At 46.1% G+C, this 23124-nt stretch overlaps 1 protein-coding gene across 1 annotated transcript in view; it reads left to right on the top strand.

Annotated features, from left to right (window-relative positions):
• LOC106570313 (thrombospondin type-1 domain-containing protein 7A) overlaps window positions 1–23124 on the top strand; it is a 195116-nt gene that overhangs the window by 165501 nt on the left and 6491 nt on the right. Inside the window, exons 23-25 of the mRNA XM_014142501.2 lie at window positions 1988–2161; window positions 3170–3265; window positions 21744–21826. Coding sequence (XP_013997976.2) covers window positions 1988–2161; window positions 3170–3265; window positions 21744–21826 — 353 coding nt within the window. The remainder of the gene's footprint in view (window positions 1–1987; window positions 2162–3169; window positions 3266–21743; window positions 21827–23124) is intronic.

Raw genomic sequence — 23124 nt, 5'->3', positions numbered from 1 at the left:
TGGACCCGGTCCCTAGATAAGAGGGCGATAAGGACCAGGAAAAACGCCTGACCCTATGATCAGTAAAGATTCACCTCAGAGCATCCATCTAATCTACTATGTAGCTAGTTCAACAAAGCAGTACAGTTACAATGTGTAGCTCTATCTGGTCGAGGAAGCCCCTTGTCATTCGATGTTCTATAACTACGCAGAGACATTTTGCTGTGCCTTTTAGGCTGAGCTGAGTTCACTACTGCCATTAAATCACATTTATGTGGTCCTAGCTGTGTTATATGCTATTCCAGCTCTCTCATAACATCTCTTAGGAGCAGTATCCTGCTGACACTGACAGTAAGCACTAATGACTGGATGGTTAGATAATCAGAGGCTGGTGCTAGAGAGGACTCCAATGCCTGCTACGGTGCGTCCTTCTCTGTTCATAGTGATGTTGACTGACATTGTAGGGAATCCAGTGAGGTTTCTAAGATCTGTTTATGTGATTACATGATTTCTTTATCTACAATGACATGAAAGTGGCGATAACACTTTCTCTTCTGAGTAAAAACCTTTCAATGTCATACATTTCAGAGAGTTGTTAGGGAAAAAAGTGCATCTGAAAACGACTAGTGTGAACGTTATTTTTACAGTACGTATTTCCTTTTTTGCCAGTGTCTGTGAATGACAGATCCAACATCCCATTTTGCCAGTGCCTGTGAATGACAGATCCAACATCCCATTTTGCCAGTGCCTGTGAATGACAGATCCAAAATCCTGTTTTGACAGGTCCTGTGTAGCAGAAGTAGAGAGTTGTGACAAGCTCACACAGCAGAAAATTGTGTGTGGTGTGTTTGGGCTGTGTGTGCGTGTGTGTGTGCATGTGTGTATTTCTACTTTGCACTTTCTTCCACCACAAATCTACCATTCCAGTGTTTTACTTGCTATATTGTATTTACTTCGCCACCAAGGCCTTTTTTGCCTTTATCTCCCTTATCTCACCTCATTTGCTCACATTGTATATAGACTTATTTTTCTACTGTATTATTGACTGTATGTTTGTTTTACTCCATGTGTAACTCTGTGTTGTTGTATGTGTCGAACTGCTTTGCTTTATCTTGGCCGGGTCGTAATTGTAAATGAGAACTTGTTCTCAACTTGCCTACCTGGTTAAATAAAGGTGAAATAAAAAAAATATTAAATTGTGGACACGTGTGTAGTCGTAGTCCATAGCTCTAATCTCCCGTGGTTTAGCTCAGGCAGTCAGGACAGAGGGGGCAGGTGCTTAATCCAAGTGTCCACTCTCTCGCCACATGAAACCCCACCAGACAGCACCTCTCTTCCCCTCCTCTGCGTATCACTGCCCTGCCTCGCGTGCCTGATCATAGCCCAGTCCATGACCCCACCATGCCTGATGCCTGACACACAGAGGGCAGACAGAGGAATGTGCACGTACTCTGATAATCATAAGGCGGATTAGGTCTCTTTGGAATTGAAGGCTTTATAATTAATTAATATTTAGTCGTGTGCTCACTTCCTCCATGCCACTACAATGGCATGAATAAATGACTGACCTGTTTTAATGGGAAATGGCCTGTTTTCTGAGAACAACCTGATCCATGTTAGAATAGAGGATAATAAAAAATTAGATCTGGCTCTGTTGGGGAAATATTTGAGGAGAGGTTTAATTTTTAAAAGTTGATATTCTTAACTTTACCAGGGATAGGGTTTAAACCAAAAAAAAAATATGAATTCTCTGAAGAAGTCTAAGAATTCTGCCAAGTGACAATCAGTGTGGACATAGGATGACATCTAAACCAAATAAAAGTAATATTCAAGTTTCCTATTATAATGATGTAGTGCCGGGGTCAGGGATTTTGTGATATGACCAGGATAAACTCCGGAGCCATTGTCAGGTTACATGGGTAACAGTAACATCTCATATAGTTCTGTAAGTTCTCAACTGTGTACAGCTAAATGTGTTGTAAATTGTGTACTGTGTGGTTCTGTTCAGGTGACTGCTACCTGACTGACTGGACAGTGTGGAGCCCGTGTCAGCTGAGCTGTGTCAGTGGAGATGACCTGGGGTTCGGCTCAGTGCAGGTCAGATCCAGAGCTGTGCTGGCCCAGGAGCCAGAGAACCTACTGCAGTGTCCAGAACAGGAGTGGGAGGCCCGGCCCTGCACTGGTCAGTCTACGCGCACACACACACACACACACACACACACACACACACACACACACACACACACACACACACACACACACACACACACACACACACACACACACACACATTCAAAAATACACACTTGCATTTGTTCCTTTATGATATTATATGAGCTATTTGTAGTCTGTACTGATCCATATCTCTCCTCCCACTACAGAGGGCCAGTGTTATGAGTAGTCTGTACTGATCCATATCTCTCCTTTCACTACAGAAGGCCAGTGTTATGAGTAGTCTGTACTGATCCATATCTCTCCTCCCACTACAGAGGGCCAGTGTTATGAGTAGTCTGTACTGATCCATATCTCTCCTCCCAGTACAGAGGGCCAGTGTTATGAGTAGTCTGTACTGATCCATATCTCTCTCCCACTACAGAAGGCCAGTGTTATGAGTAGTCTGCACTGATCCATATCTCTCCTCCCACTACAGAGGGCCAGTGTTATGAGTAGTCTGTACTGATCCATATCTCTCCTCCCACTACAGAGGGCCAGTGTTATGAGTAGTCTGTACTGATCCATATCTCTCCTCCCACTACAGAGGGCCAGTGTTATGAGTAGTCTGTACTGATCCATATCTCTCCTCCCAGTACAGAGGGCCAGTGTTATGAGTAGTCTGTACTGATCCATATCTCTCCTCCCAGTACAGAGGGCCAGTGTTATGAGTAGTCTGTACTGATCCATATCTCTCCTCCCACTACAGAAGGCCAGTGTTATGAGTAGTCTGTACTGATCCATATCTCTCCTCCCACTACAGAGGGCCAGTGTTATGAGTAGTCTGTACTGATCCATATCTCTCCTCCCACTACAGAGGGCCAGTGTTATGAGTAGTCTGTACTGATCCATATCTCTCCTCCCACTACAGAGGGCCAGTGTTATGAGTAGTCTGTACTGATCCATATCTCTCCTCCCACTACAGAGGGCCAGTGTTATGAGTAGTCTGTACTGATCCATATCTCTCCTCCCACTACAGAGGGCCAGTGTTATGAGTACAAGTGGATGACAGGAGCGTGGAGGAGCTCCTCTCGACTGGTCTGGTGTCAGAGATCTGATGGATTAAATGTCACAGGTAGTGTGTGTGTGTGTGTGTGTGTGTGTGTGTGTGTGTGTGTGTGTGTGTGTGTGTGTGTGTGTGTGTGTGTGTGTGTGGATAGTAAAATAATAAATATTTGGACCAGTGAAAACATTTTGCTGGTCCCCATAAGGAAAAAGTATATTTTAGGTTTAGGGGTTAGGTTTGGGGATAGGGTTAGGGTTTTGGAGTTAAGGTTAGAGTTAGGGGTTAGGGTTAGTACTAGGTTTTGGGTTAGGGGTTAAAGACAATAGGATTTTGAATGGGAATCAATTGTTTGGTCCCCACAAGGATAGTAAAGCAAACGTGTGTGTGTGTGTGAGTGTGTGTGTGCTGCTTATACCCCACCCTCTGTCAGAATGCAACCACCAACACTCCTTATTTTAATTAAACTAATCCCTTTATATATTTGCCTACTTCATATGCCAGTGAATTAGAAGTCACTAAACCCTTCTCTAAGGACGAATATTGAGTGGTATCCTACTGTAGCAAAATATTTCAGTCGCTGACTCTCGATTTAGTAGCTACATTATAATAACTTTAACTGCCTGAATGTGTGCGATGTGAATAAGCTCAATAGCTCCAATGAATAGTACAATGCAGTTCTGCTGCAGTCAGCCGCCCAGCTCTCTCCAGGTCAGGTGCCTCTGTGGCTGATGATAATGAGGTGGATACGAGGTGGATACGGTCATTTAAAACACTGTTTCTGCCCGTCAGAGCGAGTGGCGTTTGTTCGTTCGAAGAAGAGAGAGAATGCTTTCCGAGCACTTCCTGACTGCTTGTCACTGTGGAGCCGAGGCCGCGTGTGTGTGTGTATGCTTTCCTGTGTGTATGCGGGTGTGCCATCGAGTGTGCGTGTGCATGTGTTAGTGTGTGTGTAGGTGAGGAGGATTTAATCCTCGACAATGACACATTTAAAATCTGCTGGCCGTCACACGTCAGCTTTAGGTCTGTGACTGCTACCTCTGCCTCGGTGGTGCTCAGAGCTCAGAGGTTCTAGGTGAAGAGTTACAGTGTGTGTGTCTTATTCAGCAATGAATCCTCTGAGGAATGAATAACCAGCGATGAATCATCTGAGGAATGAATAACCAGCGATGAATCCTTTGAGGAATGAATAACCAGTGATGAATAATCTGAGGAATGAATAACCAGTGATGAATCATCTGAGGAATGAATAACCAGCAATGAATCCTCTGAGGAATTAATAACCAGCGATGAATCCTCTGATGAATGAATAACCAGCAATGAATCATCTGAGGAATTAATAACCAGCGATGAATCCTCTGAGGAATGAATAACCAGCGATGAATCCTCTGATGAATGAATAACCAGCAATGAATCATCTGAGGAATGAATAACAGCGATGAATCATCTAAGGAATGAATAACCAGCGATGAATCCTCTGAGGAATGAATAACCAGATATGAATCCTCTGAGGAATGAATAACCAGCGATGAATCCTTTGAGGAATGAATAACCAGCGATGAATCCTTTGAGGAATGAATAACCAGCCAGCATCCTCTGAGGAATGAATAACCAGCCATGAATCCTCTGAGGAATGAATAACCAGCGATGAATCCTCTGATGAATGAATAACCAGCAATGAATCATCTGAGGAATGAATAACCAGCGATGAATCATCTGAGGAATAAATAACCAGCAATGAATCCTCTGAGGAATGAATAACCAGCGATGAATCCTCTGATGAATGAATAACCAGCAATGAATCCTCTGATGAATGAATAACCAGCAATGAATCATCTGATGAATGAATAACCAGCAATGAATCATCTGAGGAATGACTAACCAGCGATGAATCATCTGAGGAATAAATAACCAGCAATGAATCCTCTGAGGAATGAATAACCAGCGATGAATCCTCTGATGAATGAATAACCAGCAATGAATCATCTGAGGAATGAATAACAGCGATGAATCATCTAAGGAATGAATAACCAGCGATGAATCCTCTGAGGAATGAATAACCAGATATGAATCCTCTGAGGAATGAATAACCAGCGATGAATCCTTTGAGGAATGAATAACCAGCGATGAATCCTTTGAGGAATGAATAACCAGCCAGAATCCTCTGAGGAATGAATAACCAGCCAGAATCCTCTGAGGAATGAATAACCAGCCATGAATCCTCTGAGGAATGAATAACCAGCGATGAATCCTCTGATGAATGAATAACCAGCAATGAATCATCTGAGGAATGAATAACCAGCGATGAATCATCTGAGGAATAAATAACCAGCAATGAATCCTCTGAGGAATGAATAACCAGCGATGAATCATCTGAGGAATGAATAACCAGCAATGAATCATCTGAGGAATGAATAACCAGCGATGAATCATCTGAGGAATAAATAACCAGCAATGAATCTTCTGAGGAATGAATAACCAGCGATGAATCATCTGAGGAATGAATAACCAGCAATGAATCATCTGAGGAATGAATAACCAGCAGTGAATCATCTGAGGAATGAATAACCAGCGATGAATCATCTGAGGAATGAATAACCAGCGATGAATCATCTGAGGAATGAATAACCAGCCATGAATTCTCTGAGGAATGAATAACCAGTGATGAATAATCTGAGGAATGAATAACCAGCGATGAATCATCTGAGGAATGAATAACCAGCAATGAATCCTCTGAGGAATGAATAACCAGCGATGAATCCTCTGAGGAATGAATAACCAGCGATGAATCCTCTGATGAATGAATAACCAGCAATGAATCATCTGAGGAATGAATAACCAGCGATGAATCATCTGAGGAATGAATAACCAGCAATGAATCCTCTGAGGAATGAATAACCAGCGATGAATCCTCTGAGGAATGAATAACCAGCAATGAATCATCTGAGGAATGAATAACCAGCAATGAATCATCTGAGGAATGAATAACCAGCGATGAATCATCTGAGGAATGAATAACCAGCGATGAATCCTCTGAGGAATGAATAACCAGCGATGAATCATCTGAGGAATGAATAACCAGCCATGAATCCTCTGAGGAATGAATAACCAGCGATGAATCATCTGAGGAATGAATAACCAGCCATGAATCCTCTGAGGAATGAATAACCAGTGATGAATCAGCTGAGGAATGAATAACCAGTGACTAATATCACTGACATTGCTGACAACTTGTTTATTGTGGAAAAATGTACTTACTACGACTGTGATAATGATGTGGTTGTCTCAACTAGCTACACTATATATACAAAAGTATGTGGACACCCCATGAAATTTGTGAATTTGTCTATTTCAGCCAAATCACAAACCTGACAGGTGTATAAAATTGAGCACACAGCCATGCAATTTCCATAGACATTGGCAGTAGAATGGCCTTACTGAAGAGCTCAGTGACTTTCAACGTGGCATTGTCATAGGATGCCACCTTCCAACAAGTCTGTTTGTTCAAATTTCTGTCCTGCTAGAGCTGCCCCTGTCAACAGTAAGTGCTGTTATTGTGAAGTGGAAACGTCCAGGAGCAACAACGGCTCAGCCGCGAAGTGGTAGGCCACACAAGCTCACAGAATGGGACCGCCGAGTGCTGAAGCGCGTAGTGGATAAAAATCGTCTGCCTCTGGAAGTTTGTTTCTATGGCTGAGCAGCCGCACACAAGCCTAAGACCACCATGCGCAATGTCAAGAGTCGGCTGGAGTGGTGTAAAGCTTACCGCCATTGGACTCTGAAGCAGTGGAAACGTGTTCTCTGGGGTGGTGAATCACGTTTCACCAACTGGCAGTCTGACAGACAAATCTGGGTTTGGTGGATGCCAGGAGAACGCTACCTGCCCGAATGCATAATGCCAACTGTAAAGTGTGGTGGACGAAGAATAATGGTCTGGGGCTGTTTTTATTTGTTCGGGCTCGGCTCCTTATTTCCAGTGAAGAGAAATCTTAACGCTACAGCATATAATGACAATCTAGACAATTCTGTGCATCCAACTTTGTGGCAACAGCTTGGGGAAGGCCCTTTCCTGTTTCAGCATGACACATGCAGAAAGCGAGGTCCATACAGAAGTAGTTTGTCGAGATCGGTGTGGAAGAACTTGACTGGCCTGACCTCAATCCCACCTTTGGGATGAATTGGAATGCCAACTCGAGCCAGGCCTAATCTCTCAACATCTGTGCCCAACCTCACTAATGCTCTTGTGGCTGAATGGTAGCATGTTCCGTGTAGCTCAGTTGGTAGAGCATGGTGTTTGCAACGCCAGGGTTGTGGGTTTGATTCCCACGGGGGACCAGTGCGGAGAAAACATTTATGAAATGTATGCATTCACTACTGTAAGTCGCTCTGGATAAGAGCGTCTGCTAAATGACTAAAATGTAAATGTCCCCGCAACACTGTTCCAACATCTAGTGGAAGCCTTCCCAGAAGACTGGAGGCTGTTATAGCAGCAAAGGGGGACCAACTCTATATTAATGCCTATGATTTTGGAATAAGATGTTTGACAAGCAGGTGTCCACGTACTTTCGGTCATGTAGTGTATCTTAATATGAATGCACTGTATGTTGTTATGGATACAACTAAAATAAGAATAAAATGTAAAAAAGTGGTTGAAACATTTCTGTAAACTATGGCTAACTTTTGATGTTTGGTGTGTATTCATACAGTATGACATTACAAATCAAATCTAACTTTATTTTTAACATGCATTTATCTAGACAGCTAAATCCACCTTACATTTGTTAGGTAGGTGATCATGAATCATGATATAGCCTGAATTCACACTCATCGTATATTAATGATGCTGTAGATCCAATGCCAAGGCATTCCACAGCCATACGCTCCAGATGGTATGCATATTTCATGCATATTATATCAAATCGTTTTTTTTGGCATATACCCTGTATTTCCTTGATGTAAACGCTTCTTTTCATGCCATGTGGCTTCCGCATATGATTTGCATACGCTATGTGTGTGTGTGTGTGTGTGTGTGTGTGTGTGTGTGTGTGTGTGTGTGTGTGTGTGTGTGTGTGTGTGTGTGTGTGTGTGCGTGTGCATCACCATCATGAATATTCTAAACATCTTCTGATAGATTAGCAGTTTTCTGCCGACAGTATCATTTTTTCTGAATAACTTGATGCATCCCATCCAGGATTACTCTCTAAGTGTTGCTACACGTATATTTCTTGTGAAGTGGCACCTCTCATTCTCTACAGCTCCGGTACATATTGTAGAATACCTGGTAAAAGGCGCTGTTAAATCGAAGGAAGCACTGGAACCTTTTCAATCCTCCAATCACTGATATAAGTTACATTTATTACGATCACGCTCCAGACTTTACCCCTCCCTGGCTGCTGCGGTAGCCCTGTTTCTTTCAGCCTGGTTATAGTGGTGCTGTTTAAACTCCTAATGAAAAACCTAGTCCTGACTGCCACCTACAACATTGTCATAGAAACCACACTTATCAGCAAGGAAGGGTTGTAGTACTGACTGAGCTGTGAATCTGATCTAGTTCCCTCCACTACACTACCATATCCCTCCTCTGTGTAGTTGGTCTAGTTCCCTCCACTACACTAACATATCCCTCCTCTAGGTGTAGTTGGTCTAGTTCCCTCCACAACACTACCATATCCCTCCTCTAGGTGTAGTTGGTCTAGTTCCCTCCACAACACTACCATATCCCTCCTCTGTGTAGTTGGTCTAGTTCCCTCCACTACACTACCATATCCCTCCTCTGAGTGTAGTTGGTCTAGTTCCCTCCACAACACTACCATATCCCTCCTCTGTGTAGTTGGTCTAGTTCCCTCCACTACACTACCATATCCCTCCTCCAGGTGTAGTTGGTCTAGTTCCCTCCACAACACTACCATATCCCTCCTCTAGGTGTAGTTGGTCTAGTTCCCTCCACTACACTTCTATATCCCCTCTAGGTCTAGTTGGTCTAGTTCCCTCCACTACACTACCATATCCCTCCTCTAGGTGTAGTTGGTCTAGTTCCCTCCACAACACTACCATATCCCTCCTCTAGGTGTAGTTGGTCTAGTTCCCTCCACAACACTACCATATCCCTCCTCTAGGTCTAGTTGGTCTAGTTCCCTCCCCAACACTACCATATCCCTCCTCTGTATAACCTTGGTCTAGTTGGTTTAGTTCCCTCCACTACACTACCATATCCCTCCTCTAGGTGTAGTTGGTCTAGTTCCCTCCACAACACTACCATATCCCTCCTCTAGGTGTAGTTGGTCTAGTTCCCTCCACAACACTCCCCTATCCCTCCTCGAGGTGTAGTTGGTCTAGTTCCCTCCACTACACTACCATATCCCTCCTCTAGGTGTAGTTGGTCTAGTTCCCTCCACAACACTACCATATCCCTCCTCTAGGTGTAGTTGGTCTAGTTCCCTCCACAACACTACCATATCCCTCCTCTAGGTGTAGTTGGTCTAGTTCCCTCCACAACACTACCATATCCCTCCTCTAGGTGTAGTTGGTCTAGTTCCCTCCACTACACTACCATATCCCTCCTCTAGGTGTAGTTGGTCTAGTTCCCTCCACTACACTACCATATCCCTCCTCTAGGTCTAGTTGGTCTAGTTCCCTCCACAACACTACCATATCCTTCCTCTTGGTGTAGTTGGTCTAGTTCCCTCCACTACACTACCATATCCCTCCTCTTGGTGTAGTTGGTCTAGTCCCCTCCACAACACTACCATATCCCTCCTCTAGGTGTAGTTGGTCTAGTTCCCACCACTACACTACCATATCCCTCCTCTAGGTGTAGTTGGTCTAGTTCCCTCCACTACACTACCATATCCCTCCTCTAGGTCTAGTTGGTCTAGTTCCCTCCACAACACTACCATATCCCTCCTCTAGGTGTAGTTGGTCTAGTTCCCTCCACTACACTACCATATCCCCTCTAGGTGTAGTTGGTCTAGTTACCTCCACAACACTACCATATCCCTCCTCTAGGTGTAGTTGGTCTAGTTCCCTCCACTACACTACCATATCCCTCCTCTAGGTGTAGTTGGTCTAGTTCCCTCCACAACACTACCATATCCCTCCTCTTGGTGTAGTTGGTCTAGTCCCCTCCACAACACTACCATATCCCTCCTCTAGGTCTAGTTGGTCTAGTTCCCTCCACAACACTACCATATCCCTCCTCTAGGTATAGTTGGTCTAGTTCCCTCCACAACACTACCATATCCCTCCTCTGTATAACCTTGGTCTAGTTGGTCTAGTTCCCTCCACAACACTACCATATCCCTCCTCTAGGTGTAGTTGGTCTAGTTCCCTCCACAACACTACCATTTCCCTCCTCTAGGTCTAGTTGGTCTAGTTCCCTCCACAACACTCCACTATCCCTCCTCGAGGTCTAGTTGGTCTAGTTCCCTCCACTACACTACCATATCCCCTCTAGGTGTAGTTGGTCTAGTTCCCTCCACAACACTACCATATCCTTCCTCTTGGTGTAGTTGGTCTAGTTCCCTCCACAACACTACCATATCCCTCCTCTTGGTGTAGTTGGTCTAGTCCCCTCCACAACACTACCATATCTCTCCTCTAGGTCTAGTTGGTCTAGTTCCCTCCACAACACTACCATATCCCTCCTCTAGGTATAGTTGGTCTAGTTCCCTCCACAACACTACCATATCCCTCCTCTGTATAACCTTGGTCTAGTTGGTCTAGTTCCCTCCACAACACTACCATATCCCTCCTCTAGGTGTAGTTGGTCTAGTTCCCTCCACAACACTACCATTTCCCTCCTCTAGGTCTAGTTGGTCTAGTTCCCTCCACAACACTCCCCTATCCCTCCTCGAGGTCTAGTTGGTCTAGTTCCCTCCACTACACTACCATATCCCTCCTCTAGGTGTAGTTGGTCTAGTTCCCTCCACAACACTACCATATCCCTCCTCTGTGTGTAGTTGGTCTAGTTCCCTCCACAACACTACCATTTCCCTCCTCTAGGTGTAGTTGGTCTAGTTCCCTCCACTACACTACCATATCCCTCCTCTAGGTGTAGTTGGTCTAGTTCCCTTCACAACACTACCATATCCCTCCTCTAGGTGTAGTTGGTCTAGTTCCCTCCACAACACTACCATATCCCTCCTCTAGGTGTAGTTGGTCTCGTTCCCTCCACTACACTACCATATCCCTCCTCTAGGTCTAGTTGGTCTAGTTCCCTCCACTACACTACCATATCCCTCCTCTAGGTGTAGTTGGTCTAGTTCCCTTCACAACACTACCATATCCCCTCTAGGTCTAGTTGGTCTAGTTCCCTCCACAACACTACCATATCCCTCCTCTAGGTGTAGTTGGTCTAGTTCCCTCCACAACACTACCATATCCCTCCTCTAGGTGTAGTTGGTCTAGTTCCCTCCACTACACTACCATATCCCTCCTCTAGGTGTAGTTGGTCTAGTTCCCTCCACAACACTACCATATCCCTCCTCTAGGTGTAGTTGGTCTAGTTCCCTCCACAACACTACCATATCCCTCCTCTAGGTGTAGTTGGTCTAGTTCCCTCCACAACACTACCATATCCCTCCTCTAGGTGTAGTTGGTCTAGTTCCCTCCACAACACTACCATATCCCCTATAGGTGTAGTTGGTCTAGTTCCTTCCACTACACTACCATATCCCTCCTCTGTGTAGTTGGTCTAGTTCCCTCCACTACACTACCATATCCCTCCTCTAGGTGTAGTTGGTCTAGTTCCCTCCACTACACTACCATATCCCTCCTCTAGGTGTAGTTGGTCTAGTTCCCTCCACAACACTACCATATCCCTCCTCTAGGTGTAGTTGGTCTAGTTCCCTCCACTACACTACCATATCCCTCCTCTTGGTGTAGTTGGTCCAGTTCCCTTCACAACACTACCATATCCCTCCTCTAGGTGTAGTTGGTCTAGTTCCCTCCACAACACTACCATATCCCTCCTCTAGGTGTAGTTGGTCTCGTTCCCTCCACTACACTACCATATCCCTCCTCTAGGTGTAGTTGGTCTAGTTCCCTCCACTACACTACCATATCCCTCCTCTAGGTCTAGTTGGTCTAGTTCCCTCCACAACACTACCATATCCTTCCTCTTGGTGTAGTTGGTCTAGTTCCCTCCACAACACTACCATATCCCTCCTCTTGGTGTAGTTGGTCTAGTCCCCTCCACAACACTACCATATCCCTCCTCTAGGTGTAGTTGGTCTAGTTCCCTCCACTACACTTCTATATCCCCTCTAGGTGTAGTTGGTCTAGTTCCCTCCACAACACTACCATATCCCTCCTCTAGGTGTAGTTGGTCTAGTTCCCACCACTACACTACCATATCCCTCCTCTAGGTGTAGTTGGTCTAGTTCCCTCCACTACACTACCATATCCCTCCTCTAGGTCTAGTTGGTCTAGTTCCCTCCACAACACTACCATATCCCTCCTCTGTATAACCTTGGTCTAGTTGGTCTAGTTCCCTCCACAACACTACCATATCCCTCCTCTAGGTGTAGTTGGTCTAGTTCCCTCCACAACACTACCATTTCCCTCCTCTAGGTCTAGTTGGTCTAGTTCCCTCCACAACACTCCCCTATCCCTCCTCGAGGTCTAGTTGGTCTAGTTCCCTCCACTACACTACCATATCCCTCCTCTAGGTGTAGTTGGTCTAGTTCCCTCCACAACACTACCATATCCCTCCTCTATGTGTAGTTGGTCTAGTTCCCTCCACAACACTACCATTTCCCTCCTCTAGGTGTAGTTGGTCTAGTTCCCTCCACTACACTACCATATCCCTCCTCTAGGTGTAGTTGGTCTAGTTCCCTTCACAACACTACCATATCCCTCCTCTAGGTGTAGTTGGTCTAGTTCCCTCCACAACACTACCATATCCCTCCTCTAGGTGTAGTTGGTCTCGTTCCCTCCACTACACTACCATATCCCTCCTCTAGGTCTAGTTGGTCTAGTTCCCTCCACTACACTACCATATCCCTCCTCTAGGTGTAGTTGGTCTAGTTCCCTTCACAACACTACCATATCCCCTCTAGGTCTAGTTGGTCTAGTTCCCTCCACAACACTACCATATCCCTCCTCTAGGTGTAGTTGGTCTAGTTCCCTCCACAACACTACCATATCCCTCCTCTAGGTGTAGTTGGTCTAGTTCCCTCCACTACACTACCATATCCCTCCTCTAGGTGTAGTTGGTCTAGTTCCCTCCACAACACTACCATATCCCTCCTCTAGGTGTAGTTGGTCTAGTTCCCTCCACAACACTACCATATCCCTCCTCTAGGTGTAGTTGGTCTAGTTCCCTCCACAACACTACCATATCCCTCCTCTAGGTGTAGTTGGTCTAGTTCCCTCCACAACACTACCATATCCCCTATAGGTGTAGTTGGTCTAGTTCCTTCCACTACACTACCATATCCCTCCTCTGTGTAGTTGGTCTAGTTCCCTCCACTACACTACCATATCCCTCCTCTAGGTGTAGTTGGTCTAGTTCCCTCCACTACACTACCATATCCCTCCTCTAGGTGTAGTTGGTCTAGTTCCCTCCACAACACTACCATATCCCTCCTCTAGGTGTAGTTGGTCTAGTTCCCTCCACTACACTACCATATCCCTCCTCTTGGTGTAGTTGGTCCAGTTCCCTTCACAACACTACCATATCCCTCCTCTAGGTGTAGTTGGTCTAGTTCCCTCCACAACACTACCATATCCCTCCTCTAGGTGTAGTTGGTCTCGTTCCCTCCACTACACTACCATATCCCTCCTCTAGGTGTAGTTGGTCTAGTTCCCTCCACTACACTACCATATCCCTCCTCTAGGTCTAGTTGGTCTAGTTCCCTCCACAACACTACCATATCCTTCCTCTTGGTGTAGTTGGTCTAGTTCCCTCCACAACACTACCATATCCCTCCTCTTGGTGTAGTTGGTCTAGTCCCCTCCACAACACTACCATATCCCTCCTCTAGGTGTAGTTGGTCTAGTTCCCTCCACTACACTTCTATATCCCCTCTAGGTGTAGTTGGTCTAGTTCCCTCCACAACACTACCATATCCCTCCTCTAGGTGTAGTTGGTCTAGTTCCCACCACTACACTACCATATCCCTCCTCTAGGTGTAGTTGGTCTAGTTCCCTCCACTACACTACCATATCCCTCCTCTAGGTGTAGTTGGTCTAGTTCCCTCCACTACACTACCATATCCCCTCTAGGTGTAGTTGGTCTAGTTCCCTCCACAACACTACCATATCCCTCCTCTAGGTGTAGTTGGTCTAGTTCCCTCCACAACACTACCATATCCCTCCTCTAGGTGTAGTTGGTCTAGTTCCCTCCACTACACTACCATATCCCTCCTCTAGGTGTAGTTGGTCTAGTTCCCTCCACAACACTACCATATCCCTCCTCTTGGTGTAGTTGGTCTAGTCCCTCCACAACACTACCATATCCCTCCTCTAGGTGTAGTTGGTCTAGTTCCCTCCACAACACTACCATATCCCTCCTCTAGGTATAGTTGGTCTAGTTCCCTCCACAACACTACCATATCCCTCCTCTGTATAACCTTGGTCTAGTTGGTCTAGTTCCCTCCACAACACTACCATATCCCTCCTCTAGGTGTAGTTGGTCTAGTTCCCTCCACAACACTACCATTTCCCTCCTCTAGGTCTAGTTGGTCTAGTTCCCTCCACAACACTCCCCTATCCCTCCTCGAGGTCTAGTTGGTCTAGTTCCCTCCACTACACTACCATATCCCTCCTCTAGGTGTAGTTGGTCTAGTTCCCTCTATTACACTACCATATCCCCTCTAGGTGTAGTTGGTCTAGTTCCCTCCACAACACTACCATATCCTTCCTCTTGGTGTAGTTGGTCTAGTTCCCTCCACAACACTACCATATCCCTCCTCTTGGTGTAGTTGGTCTAGTCCCCTCCACAACACTACCATATCTCTCCTCTAGGTCTAGTTGGTCTAGTTCCCTCCACAACACTACCATATCCCTCCTCTAGGTATAGTTGGTCTAGTTCCCTCCACAACACTACCATATCCCTCCTCTGTATAACCTTGGTCTAGTTGGTCTAGTTCCCTCCACAACACTCCCCTATCCCTCCTCGAGGTCTAGTTGGTCTAGTTCCCTCCACTACACTACCATATCCCTCCTCTAGGTGTAGTTGGTCTAGTTCCCTCCACAACACTACCATATCCCTCCTCTATGTGTAGTTGGTCTAGTTCCCTCCACAACACTACCATATCCCTCCTCTAGGTGTAGTTGGTCTAGTTCCCTCCACAACACTACCATATCCCTCCTCTAGGTGTAGTTGGTCTAGTTCCCTCCACAACACTACCATATCCCTCCTCTAGGTGTAGTTGGTCTAGTTCCCTCCACAACACTACCATATCCCTCCTCTAGGTGTAGTTGGTCTAGTTCCCTCCACAACACTACCATATCCCCTATAGGTGTAGTTGGTCTAGTTCCTTCCACTACACTACCATATCCCTCCTCTGTGTAGTTGGTCTAGTTCCCTCCACTACACTACCATATCCCTCCTCTAGGTGTAGTTGGTCTAGTTCCCTCCACTACACTACCATATCCCTCCTCTAGGTGTAGTTGGTCTAGTTCCCTCCACAACACTACCATATCCCTCCTCTAGGTGTAGTTGGTCTAGTTCCCTCCACTACACTACCATATCCCTCCTCTTGGTGTAGTTGGTCCAGTTCCCTTCACAACACTACCATATCCCTCCTCTAGGTGTAGTTGGTCTAGTTCCCTCCACAACACTACCATATCCCTCCTCTAGGTGTAGTTGGTCTCGTTCCCTCCACTACACTACCATATCCCTCCTCTAGGTGTAGTTGGTCTAGTTCCCTCCACTACACTACCATATCCCTCCTCTAGGTCTAGTTGGTCTAGTTCCCTCCACAACACTACCATATCCTTCCTCTTGGTGTAGTTGGTCTAGTTCCCTCCACAACACTACCATATCCCTCCTCTTGGTGTAGTTGGTCTAGTCCCCTCCACAACACTACCATATCCCTCCTCTAGGTGTAGTTGGTCTAGTTCCCTCCACTACACTTCTATATCCCCTCTAGGTGTAGTTGGTCTAGTTCCCTCCACAACACTACCATATCCCTCCTCTAGGTGTAGTTGGTCTAGTTCCCACCACTACACTACCATATCCCTCCTCTAGGTGTAGTTGGTCTAGTTCCCTCCACTACACTACCATATCCCTCCTCTAGGTCTAGTTGGTCTAGTTCCCTCCACAACACTACCATATCCCTCCTCTAGGTGTAGTTGGTCTAGTTCCCTCCACTACACTACCATATCCCCTCTAGGTGTAGTTGGTCTAGTTACCTCCACAACACTACCATATCCCTCCTCTAGGTGTAGTTGGTCTAGTTCCCTCCACTACACTACCATATCCCTCCTCTAGGTGTAGTTGGTCTAGTTCCCTCCACAACACTACCATATCCCTCCTCTTGGTGTAGTTGGTCTAGTCCCCTCCACAACACTACCATATCCCTCCTCTAGGTCTAGTTGGTCTAGTTCCCTCCACAACACTACCATATCCCTCCTCTAGGTATAGTTGGTCTAGTTCCCTCCACAACACTACCATATCCCTCCTCTGTATAACCTTGGTCTAGTTGGTCTAGTTCCCTCCACAACACTACCATATCCCTCCTCTAGGTGTAGTTGGTCTAGTTCCCTCCACAACACTACCATTTCCCTCCTCTAGGTCTAGTTGGTCTAGTTCCCTCCACAACACTCCCCTATCCCTCCTCGAGGTCTAGTTGGTCTAGTTCCCTCCACTACACTACCATATCCCTCCTCTAGGTGTAGTTGGTCTAGTTCCCTCTATTACACTACCATATCCCCTCTAGGTGTAGTTGGTCTAGTTCCCTCCACAACACTACCATATCCTTCCTCTTGGTGTAGTTGGTCTAGTTCCCTCCACAACACTACCATATCCCTCCTCTTGGTGTAGTTGGTCTAGTCCCCTCCACAACACTACCATATCTCTCCTCTAGGTCTAGTTGGTCTAGTTCCCTCCACAACACTACCATATCCCTCCTCTAGGTATAGTTGGTCTAGTTCCCTCCACAACACTACCATATCCCTCCTCTGTATAACCTTGGTCTAGTTGGTCTAGTTCCCTCCACAACACTCCCCTATCCCTCCTCGAGGTCTAGTTGGTCTAGTTCCCTCCACTACACTACCATATCCCTCCTCTAGGTGTAGTTGGTCTAGTTCCCTCCACAACACTACCATATCCCTCCTCTATGTGTAGTTGGTCTAGTTCCCTCCACAACACTACCATTTCCCTCCTCTAGGTGTAGTTGGTCTAGTTCCCTCCACTACACTACCATATCCCTCCTCTAGGTGTAGTTGGTCTAGTTCCCTTCACAACACTACCATATCCCTCCTCTAGGTGTAGTTGGTCTAGTTCCCTCCACAACACTACCATATCCCTCCTCTAGGTGTAGTTGGTCTCGTTCCCTCCACTACACTACCATATCCCTCCTCTAGGTCTAGTTGGTCTAGTTCCCTCCACTACACTACCATATCCCTCCTCTAGGTGTAGTTGGTCTAGTTCCCTTCACAACACTACCATATCCCCTCTAGGTCTAGTTGGTCTAGTTCCCTCCACAACACTACCATATCCCTCCTCTAGGTGTAGTTGGTCTAGTTCCCTCCACAACACTACCATATCCCTCCTCTAGGTGTAGTTGGTCTAGTTCCCTCCACTACACTACCATATCCCTCCTCTAGGTGTAGTTGGTCTAGTTCCCTCCACAACACTACCATATCCCTCCTCTAGGTGTAGTTGGTCTAGTTCCCTCCACAACACTACCATATCCCTCCTCTAGGTGTAGTTGGTCTAGTTCCCTCCACAACACTACCATATCCCTCCTCTAGGTGTAGTTGGTCTAGTTCCCTCCACAACACTACCATATCCCCTATAGGTGTAGTTGGTCTAGTTCCTTCCACTACACTACCATATCCCTCCTCTGTGTAGTTGGTCTAGTTCCCTCCACTACACTACCATATCCCTCCTCTAGGTGTAGTTGGTCTAGTTCCCTCCACTACACTACCATATCCCTCCTCTAGGTGTAGTTGGTCTAGTTCCCTCCACAACACTACCATATCCCTCCTCTAGGTGTAGTTGGTCTAGTTCCCTCCACTACACTACCATATCCCTCCTCTTGGTGTAGTTGGTCCAGTTCCCTCCACTACACTACCATATCCCTCCTCTAGGTGTAGTTGGTCGAGTTCCCTCCACAACACTACCATATCCCTCCTCTAGGTGTAGTTGGTCTAATTCCCTCCACTACACTACCATATCCCTCCTCTAGGTGTAGTTGGTCTAGTTCCCTCCACTACACTGCCATATCCCTCCTCTAGGTGTAGTTGGTCTAGTTCCCTCCACAACACTACCATATCCCTCCTCTAGGTGTAGTTGGTCTAGTTCCCTCCACTACACTACCATATCCCTCCTCTAGGTGTAGTTGGTCTAGTTCCCTCCACTACACTACCATATCCCTCCTCTAGGTGTAGTTGGTCTAGTTCCCTCCACTACACTACCATATCCCTCCTCTAGGTGTAGTTGGTCTAGTTCCCTCCACTACACTACCATATCCCTCCTCTAGGTGTAGTTGGTCTTGTTCCCTCCACTACACTTCTATATCCCCTCTAGGTGTAGTTGGTCTAGTTCCCTCCACAACACTACCATATCCCTCCTCTTGGTGTAGTTGGTCTAGTCCCCTCCACAACACTACCATATCCCTCCTCTAGGTCTAGTTGGTCTAGTTCCCTCCACAACACTACCATATCCCTCCTCTGTATAACCTTGGTCTAGTTGGTCTAGTTCCCTCCACAACACTACCATATCCCTCCTCTAGGTGTAGTTGGTCTAGTTCCCTCCACAACACTACCATTTCCCTCCTCTAGGTCTAGTTGGTCTAGTTCCCTCCACAACACTACCATATCCCTCCTCTAGGTGTAGTTGGTCTAGTTCCCTCCACAACACTACCATATCCCTCCTCTAGGTGTAGTTGGTCTAGTTCCCTCCACTACACTACCATATCCCTCCTCTAGGTGTAGTTGGTCTAGTTCCCTTCACAACACTACCATATCCCTCCTCTAGGTGTAGTTGGTCTAGTTCCCTCCACTACACTACCATATCCCTCCTCTAGGTGTAGTTGGTCTAGTTCCCTCCACAACACTACCATATCCCTCCTCTAGGTGTAGTTGGTCTAGTTCCCTCCACAACACTACCATATCCCTCCTCTAGGTGTAGTTGGTCTAGTTCCCTCCACAACACTACCATATCCCTCCTCTAGGTGTAGTTGGTCTAGTTCCCTCCACAACACTACCATATCCCTCCTCTAGGTGTAGTTGGTCTAGTTCCCTCCACTACACTACCATATCCCTCCTCTGTGTAGTTGGTCTAGTTCCCTCCACAACACTACCATATCCCTCCTCTGTGTAGTTGGTCTAGTTCCCTCCACAACACTACCATATCCCTCCTCTAGGTGTAGTTGGTCTAGTTCCCTCCACTACACTGCCATATCCCTCCTCTAGGTGTAGTTGGTCTAGTTCCCTCCACTACACTACCATATCCCTCCTCTTGGTGTAGTTGGTCCAGTTCCCTCCACTACACTACCATATCCCTCCTCTAGGTGTAGTTGGTCGAGTTCCCTCCACAACACTACCATATCCCTCCTCTAGGTGTAGTTGGTCTAGTTCCCTCCACTACACTACCATATCCCTCCTCTAGGTGTAGTTGGTCTAGTTCCCTCCACTACACTACCATATCCCTCCTCTAGGTCTAGTTGGTCTAGTTCCCTCCACTACACTACCATATCCCTCCTCTGTGTAGTTGGTCTAGTTCCCTCCACTACACTACCATATCCCTCCTCTAGGTGTAGTTGGTCTAGTTCCCTCCACTACACTGCCATATCCCTCCTCTAGGTGTAGTTGGTCTAGTTCCCTCCACTACACTACCATATCCCTCCTCTAGGTGTCGTTGGTCTTGTTCCCTCCACTACACTACCATATCCCTCCTCTAGGTGTAGTTGGTCTAGTTCCCTCCACTACACTACCATATCCCTCCTCTAGGTGTAGTTGGTCTAGTTCCCTCCACTACACTACCATATCCCTCCTCTATGTGTAGTTGGTCTCGTTCCCTCCACTACACTACCATATCCCTCCTCTAGGTCTAGTTGGTCTAGTTCCCTCCACAACACTACCATATCCCTCCTCTATGTGTAGTTGGTCTAGTTCCCTCCACAACACTACCATATCCCTCCTCTAGGTGTAGTTGGTCTAGTTCCCTCCACTACACTACCATATCCCTCCTCTATGTGTAGTTGGTCTTGTTCCCTCCACTACACTACCATATCCCTCCTCTAGGTCTAGTTGGTCTAGTGCCACTACAGTGTCCCTTCTCTTATCTTCTATACCCTTCTATTGTATATATTGATTTACCCCAGGTTAGTTCAAATAAAAGCTGAGTGTGAAAGCAGCGAGCCCCTGTCTTTTTGCCTAAAGGCAAAATCACGTAAAGGCATGAGTCCCAAGTTGCGTTCCAAATGGCACCCTTTTCCTTATATACTGTAGTGCCCTTATTTTGCCCAAGTTCCATAGAGCTCTCATCAAAAGTAGTGCACTATGTATGAAATGAGGTGGCATTTAGGACACAGCCATGCTGTCCTTGATATCTGAAGCATTAAAGCCCAGGTACTGTATCAGAATGAATGGTGCAGTGAAAGCATCAACTCACTACAGTACACACAACTCATCTGAGATCCAGAGAGCTCCGTCTTCTTCCTGTTTATCTAAGTGTGTCTCTCTGTACGCTTGCTCTCTGGGATGGTGCGTAATGTGTGGTGTGTATCTGCTGAACCATGAATTAATAGGATTGTTTTCGTCAGGGGGTTTGGGGAGAAATTCTGAGCAGCTAGCTATCAGAGTGCTCTAATTACTGAATTATTGCAATATCAAAATATACTGCGAGGGGGGTAATGAGAGAAATAAAGAGAGGGAGGGAGGAGAGGCATGTAGAATCTAAGGGAGTGAGAGAGAGAGAGAGCGGGAGAGAGAGTGCAAAACAGAGAAGAGGTGTATAATGTCTCTGATTCAAGTTGTCTGCAGCACAACAGTCTGAAGTGCAGCAACAAAGACAGCAGTCCAAGCTAACAACCTGGGCCACATGTCCGCTGCTGTGTGTGTCACAGGAGGTTGGTGGAACCTTAATTGGGGAGGACGGGCTCGTGGAAACGGCTGGAGCGGAATCAGTGGAATGGTATCAAATACATCAAATGCATGGTTTCCATGTGTTTGATGCTATCCCATTCACTTCATTCCAGACATTATTATGAGCCTTCCTCCCCTCAGCAGCCTCCACTGGTGTGGGTGTATGTGTGTATGTGCTTATCTGCTTGCATTAGCGCAAGTAAATGTACAGAATGCACCCTCTCTTCCATCCCCTCGCTGCCCCCAACCCCTCCACATTGACACTTGCCCTCTGACCTCTACCCTACAGGTGGCTGCCCTCTGACAGCCCAGCCCTTGGCAGACCGATCATGTGACCCAGCCTGCAACAAACCGCGCTCCTTCTGCACAGAGGTGAGTCTGGAAACAGAAAGAAAGAGAGAGATGGGGAGAGAAAGAGAGAGAGAGAGTCAGACAGACCCTGTGGGGATGGCACCAGTCCATCTGGGTTAGTTGAGAAAACAGAGGAGGTAAAAAAGAATACTGAAGAGGAAAACAGCTGTTAGTCTCTGATGGTGTGCTCATGCCGTTGTAATGGTGTTCTTAGTACACGTGCAGATGAATGCCCCTGTACTTACTGTATCGCTACAGGGATCGTTGCATCTGCCGTAGCAGGAGCCTACTACATAAATGTACGTAAAATGACAACGCATGATCAAGAAGACTATTTTCTTTTTCAATTAAACTTCCTCTTAACTAAACTCCCTCTCACATTATCAAGCATCTCACAGGCAATCCCAGAACCAGTACAAATAACATAGAACATGTAACTTCAATGATTTTCTATTAAATGTTTTTCATTCTTAGTCTTATGTGAGCAAGAAATATCCCATAATATACAGCCTGGTCTTTGAAGTGTAGTCTGTCTCTCCTCGGGCTGAGAGCTTCCAGCATTTGTGTTCACTACAAACAGAGTCAATTTCCTGGAAACACCAGGGGACCAGTTAAATGGGTACACTAGGAGTGTGTGTGTGTGTATGGGGGATTGGCACCATCTACACACACACACCCATGTCAGAACACATTAGAACCAGTCACTATTACTAACATCATGAACCAGGACTCAGGCCTCTAGTCTGTGCTAGCTGAGGGGGCTGTGAGAGAGCTACAACAACATGTCTAGCTGAATATGACTCAAATGTGTCTGTTTGTGTAGTGTGTGTATTGTGACTCTGCTCTTTTATACTGAACAAAAATATAAATTCAACATGTAAAGTGTCGGTCCAATAAGTTGAAAAAGAAGATTCCAGAAAATGTCCATACACACAAAAGCTTATCTCTCTCAAATTTTGTGCACAAATTTGTTTACATTCTTGTTAGTGAGCATTTCTCCTTTGCCAGGACAATCCATCCACCTGACAAATGTGGCATATCAAGAAGCTGATTAAACATCATGATCATTACACAGGTGCAACTTGTGCTGGGGACAATAAAAGGCCACTCTAAAATGTGCAGTTTGGTCACACAACACAACGGATGTTAGAAGTTTATAGGGAGTGTGCAATTGGCATGCTGACTGCAGGAATGTCCACCAGATCAGTTGCCAGAGAATTGAATGTTCATTTCTCTACCATAAGCCTCCTCCAACATTGTTTTAGAGAATTTGGCAGTTCGTCCAAACGGCCTCACAACCACAGACCACGTGTATCCAA

Source organism: Salmo salar, chromosome ssa14, assembly GCF_905237065.1.
Source record: "Salmo salar chromosome ssa14, Ssal_v3.1, whole genome shotgun sequence".
Lineage (NCBI taxonomy): Eukaryota > Metazoa > Chordata > Actinopteri > Salmoniformes > Salmonidae > Salmo > Salmo salar.
The sequence above is the reverse complement of the archived record's forward strand: the minus strand, read 5'-3'. Positions and strand labels throughout refer to the sequence as shown.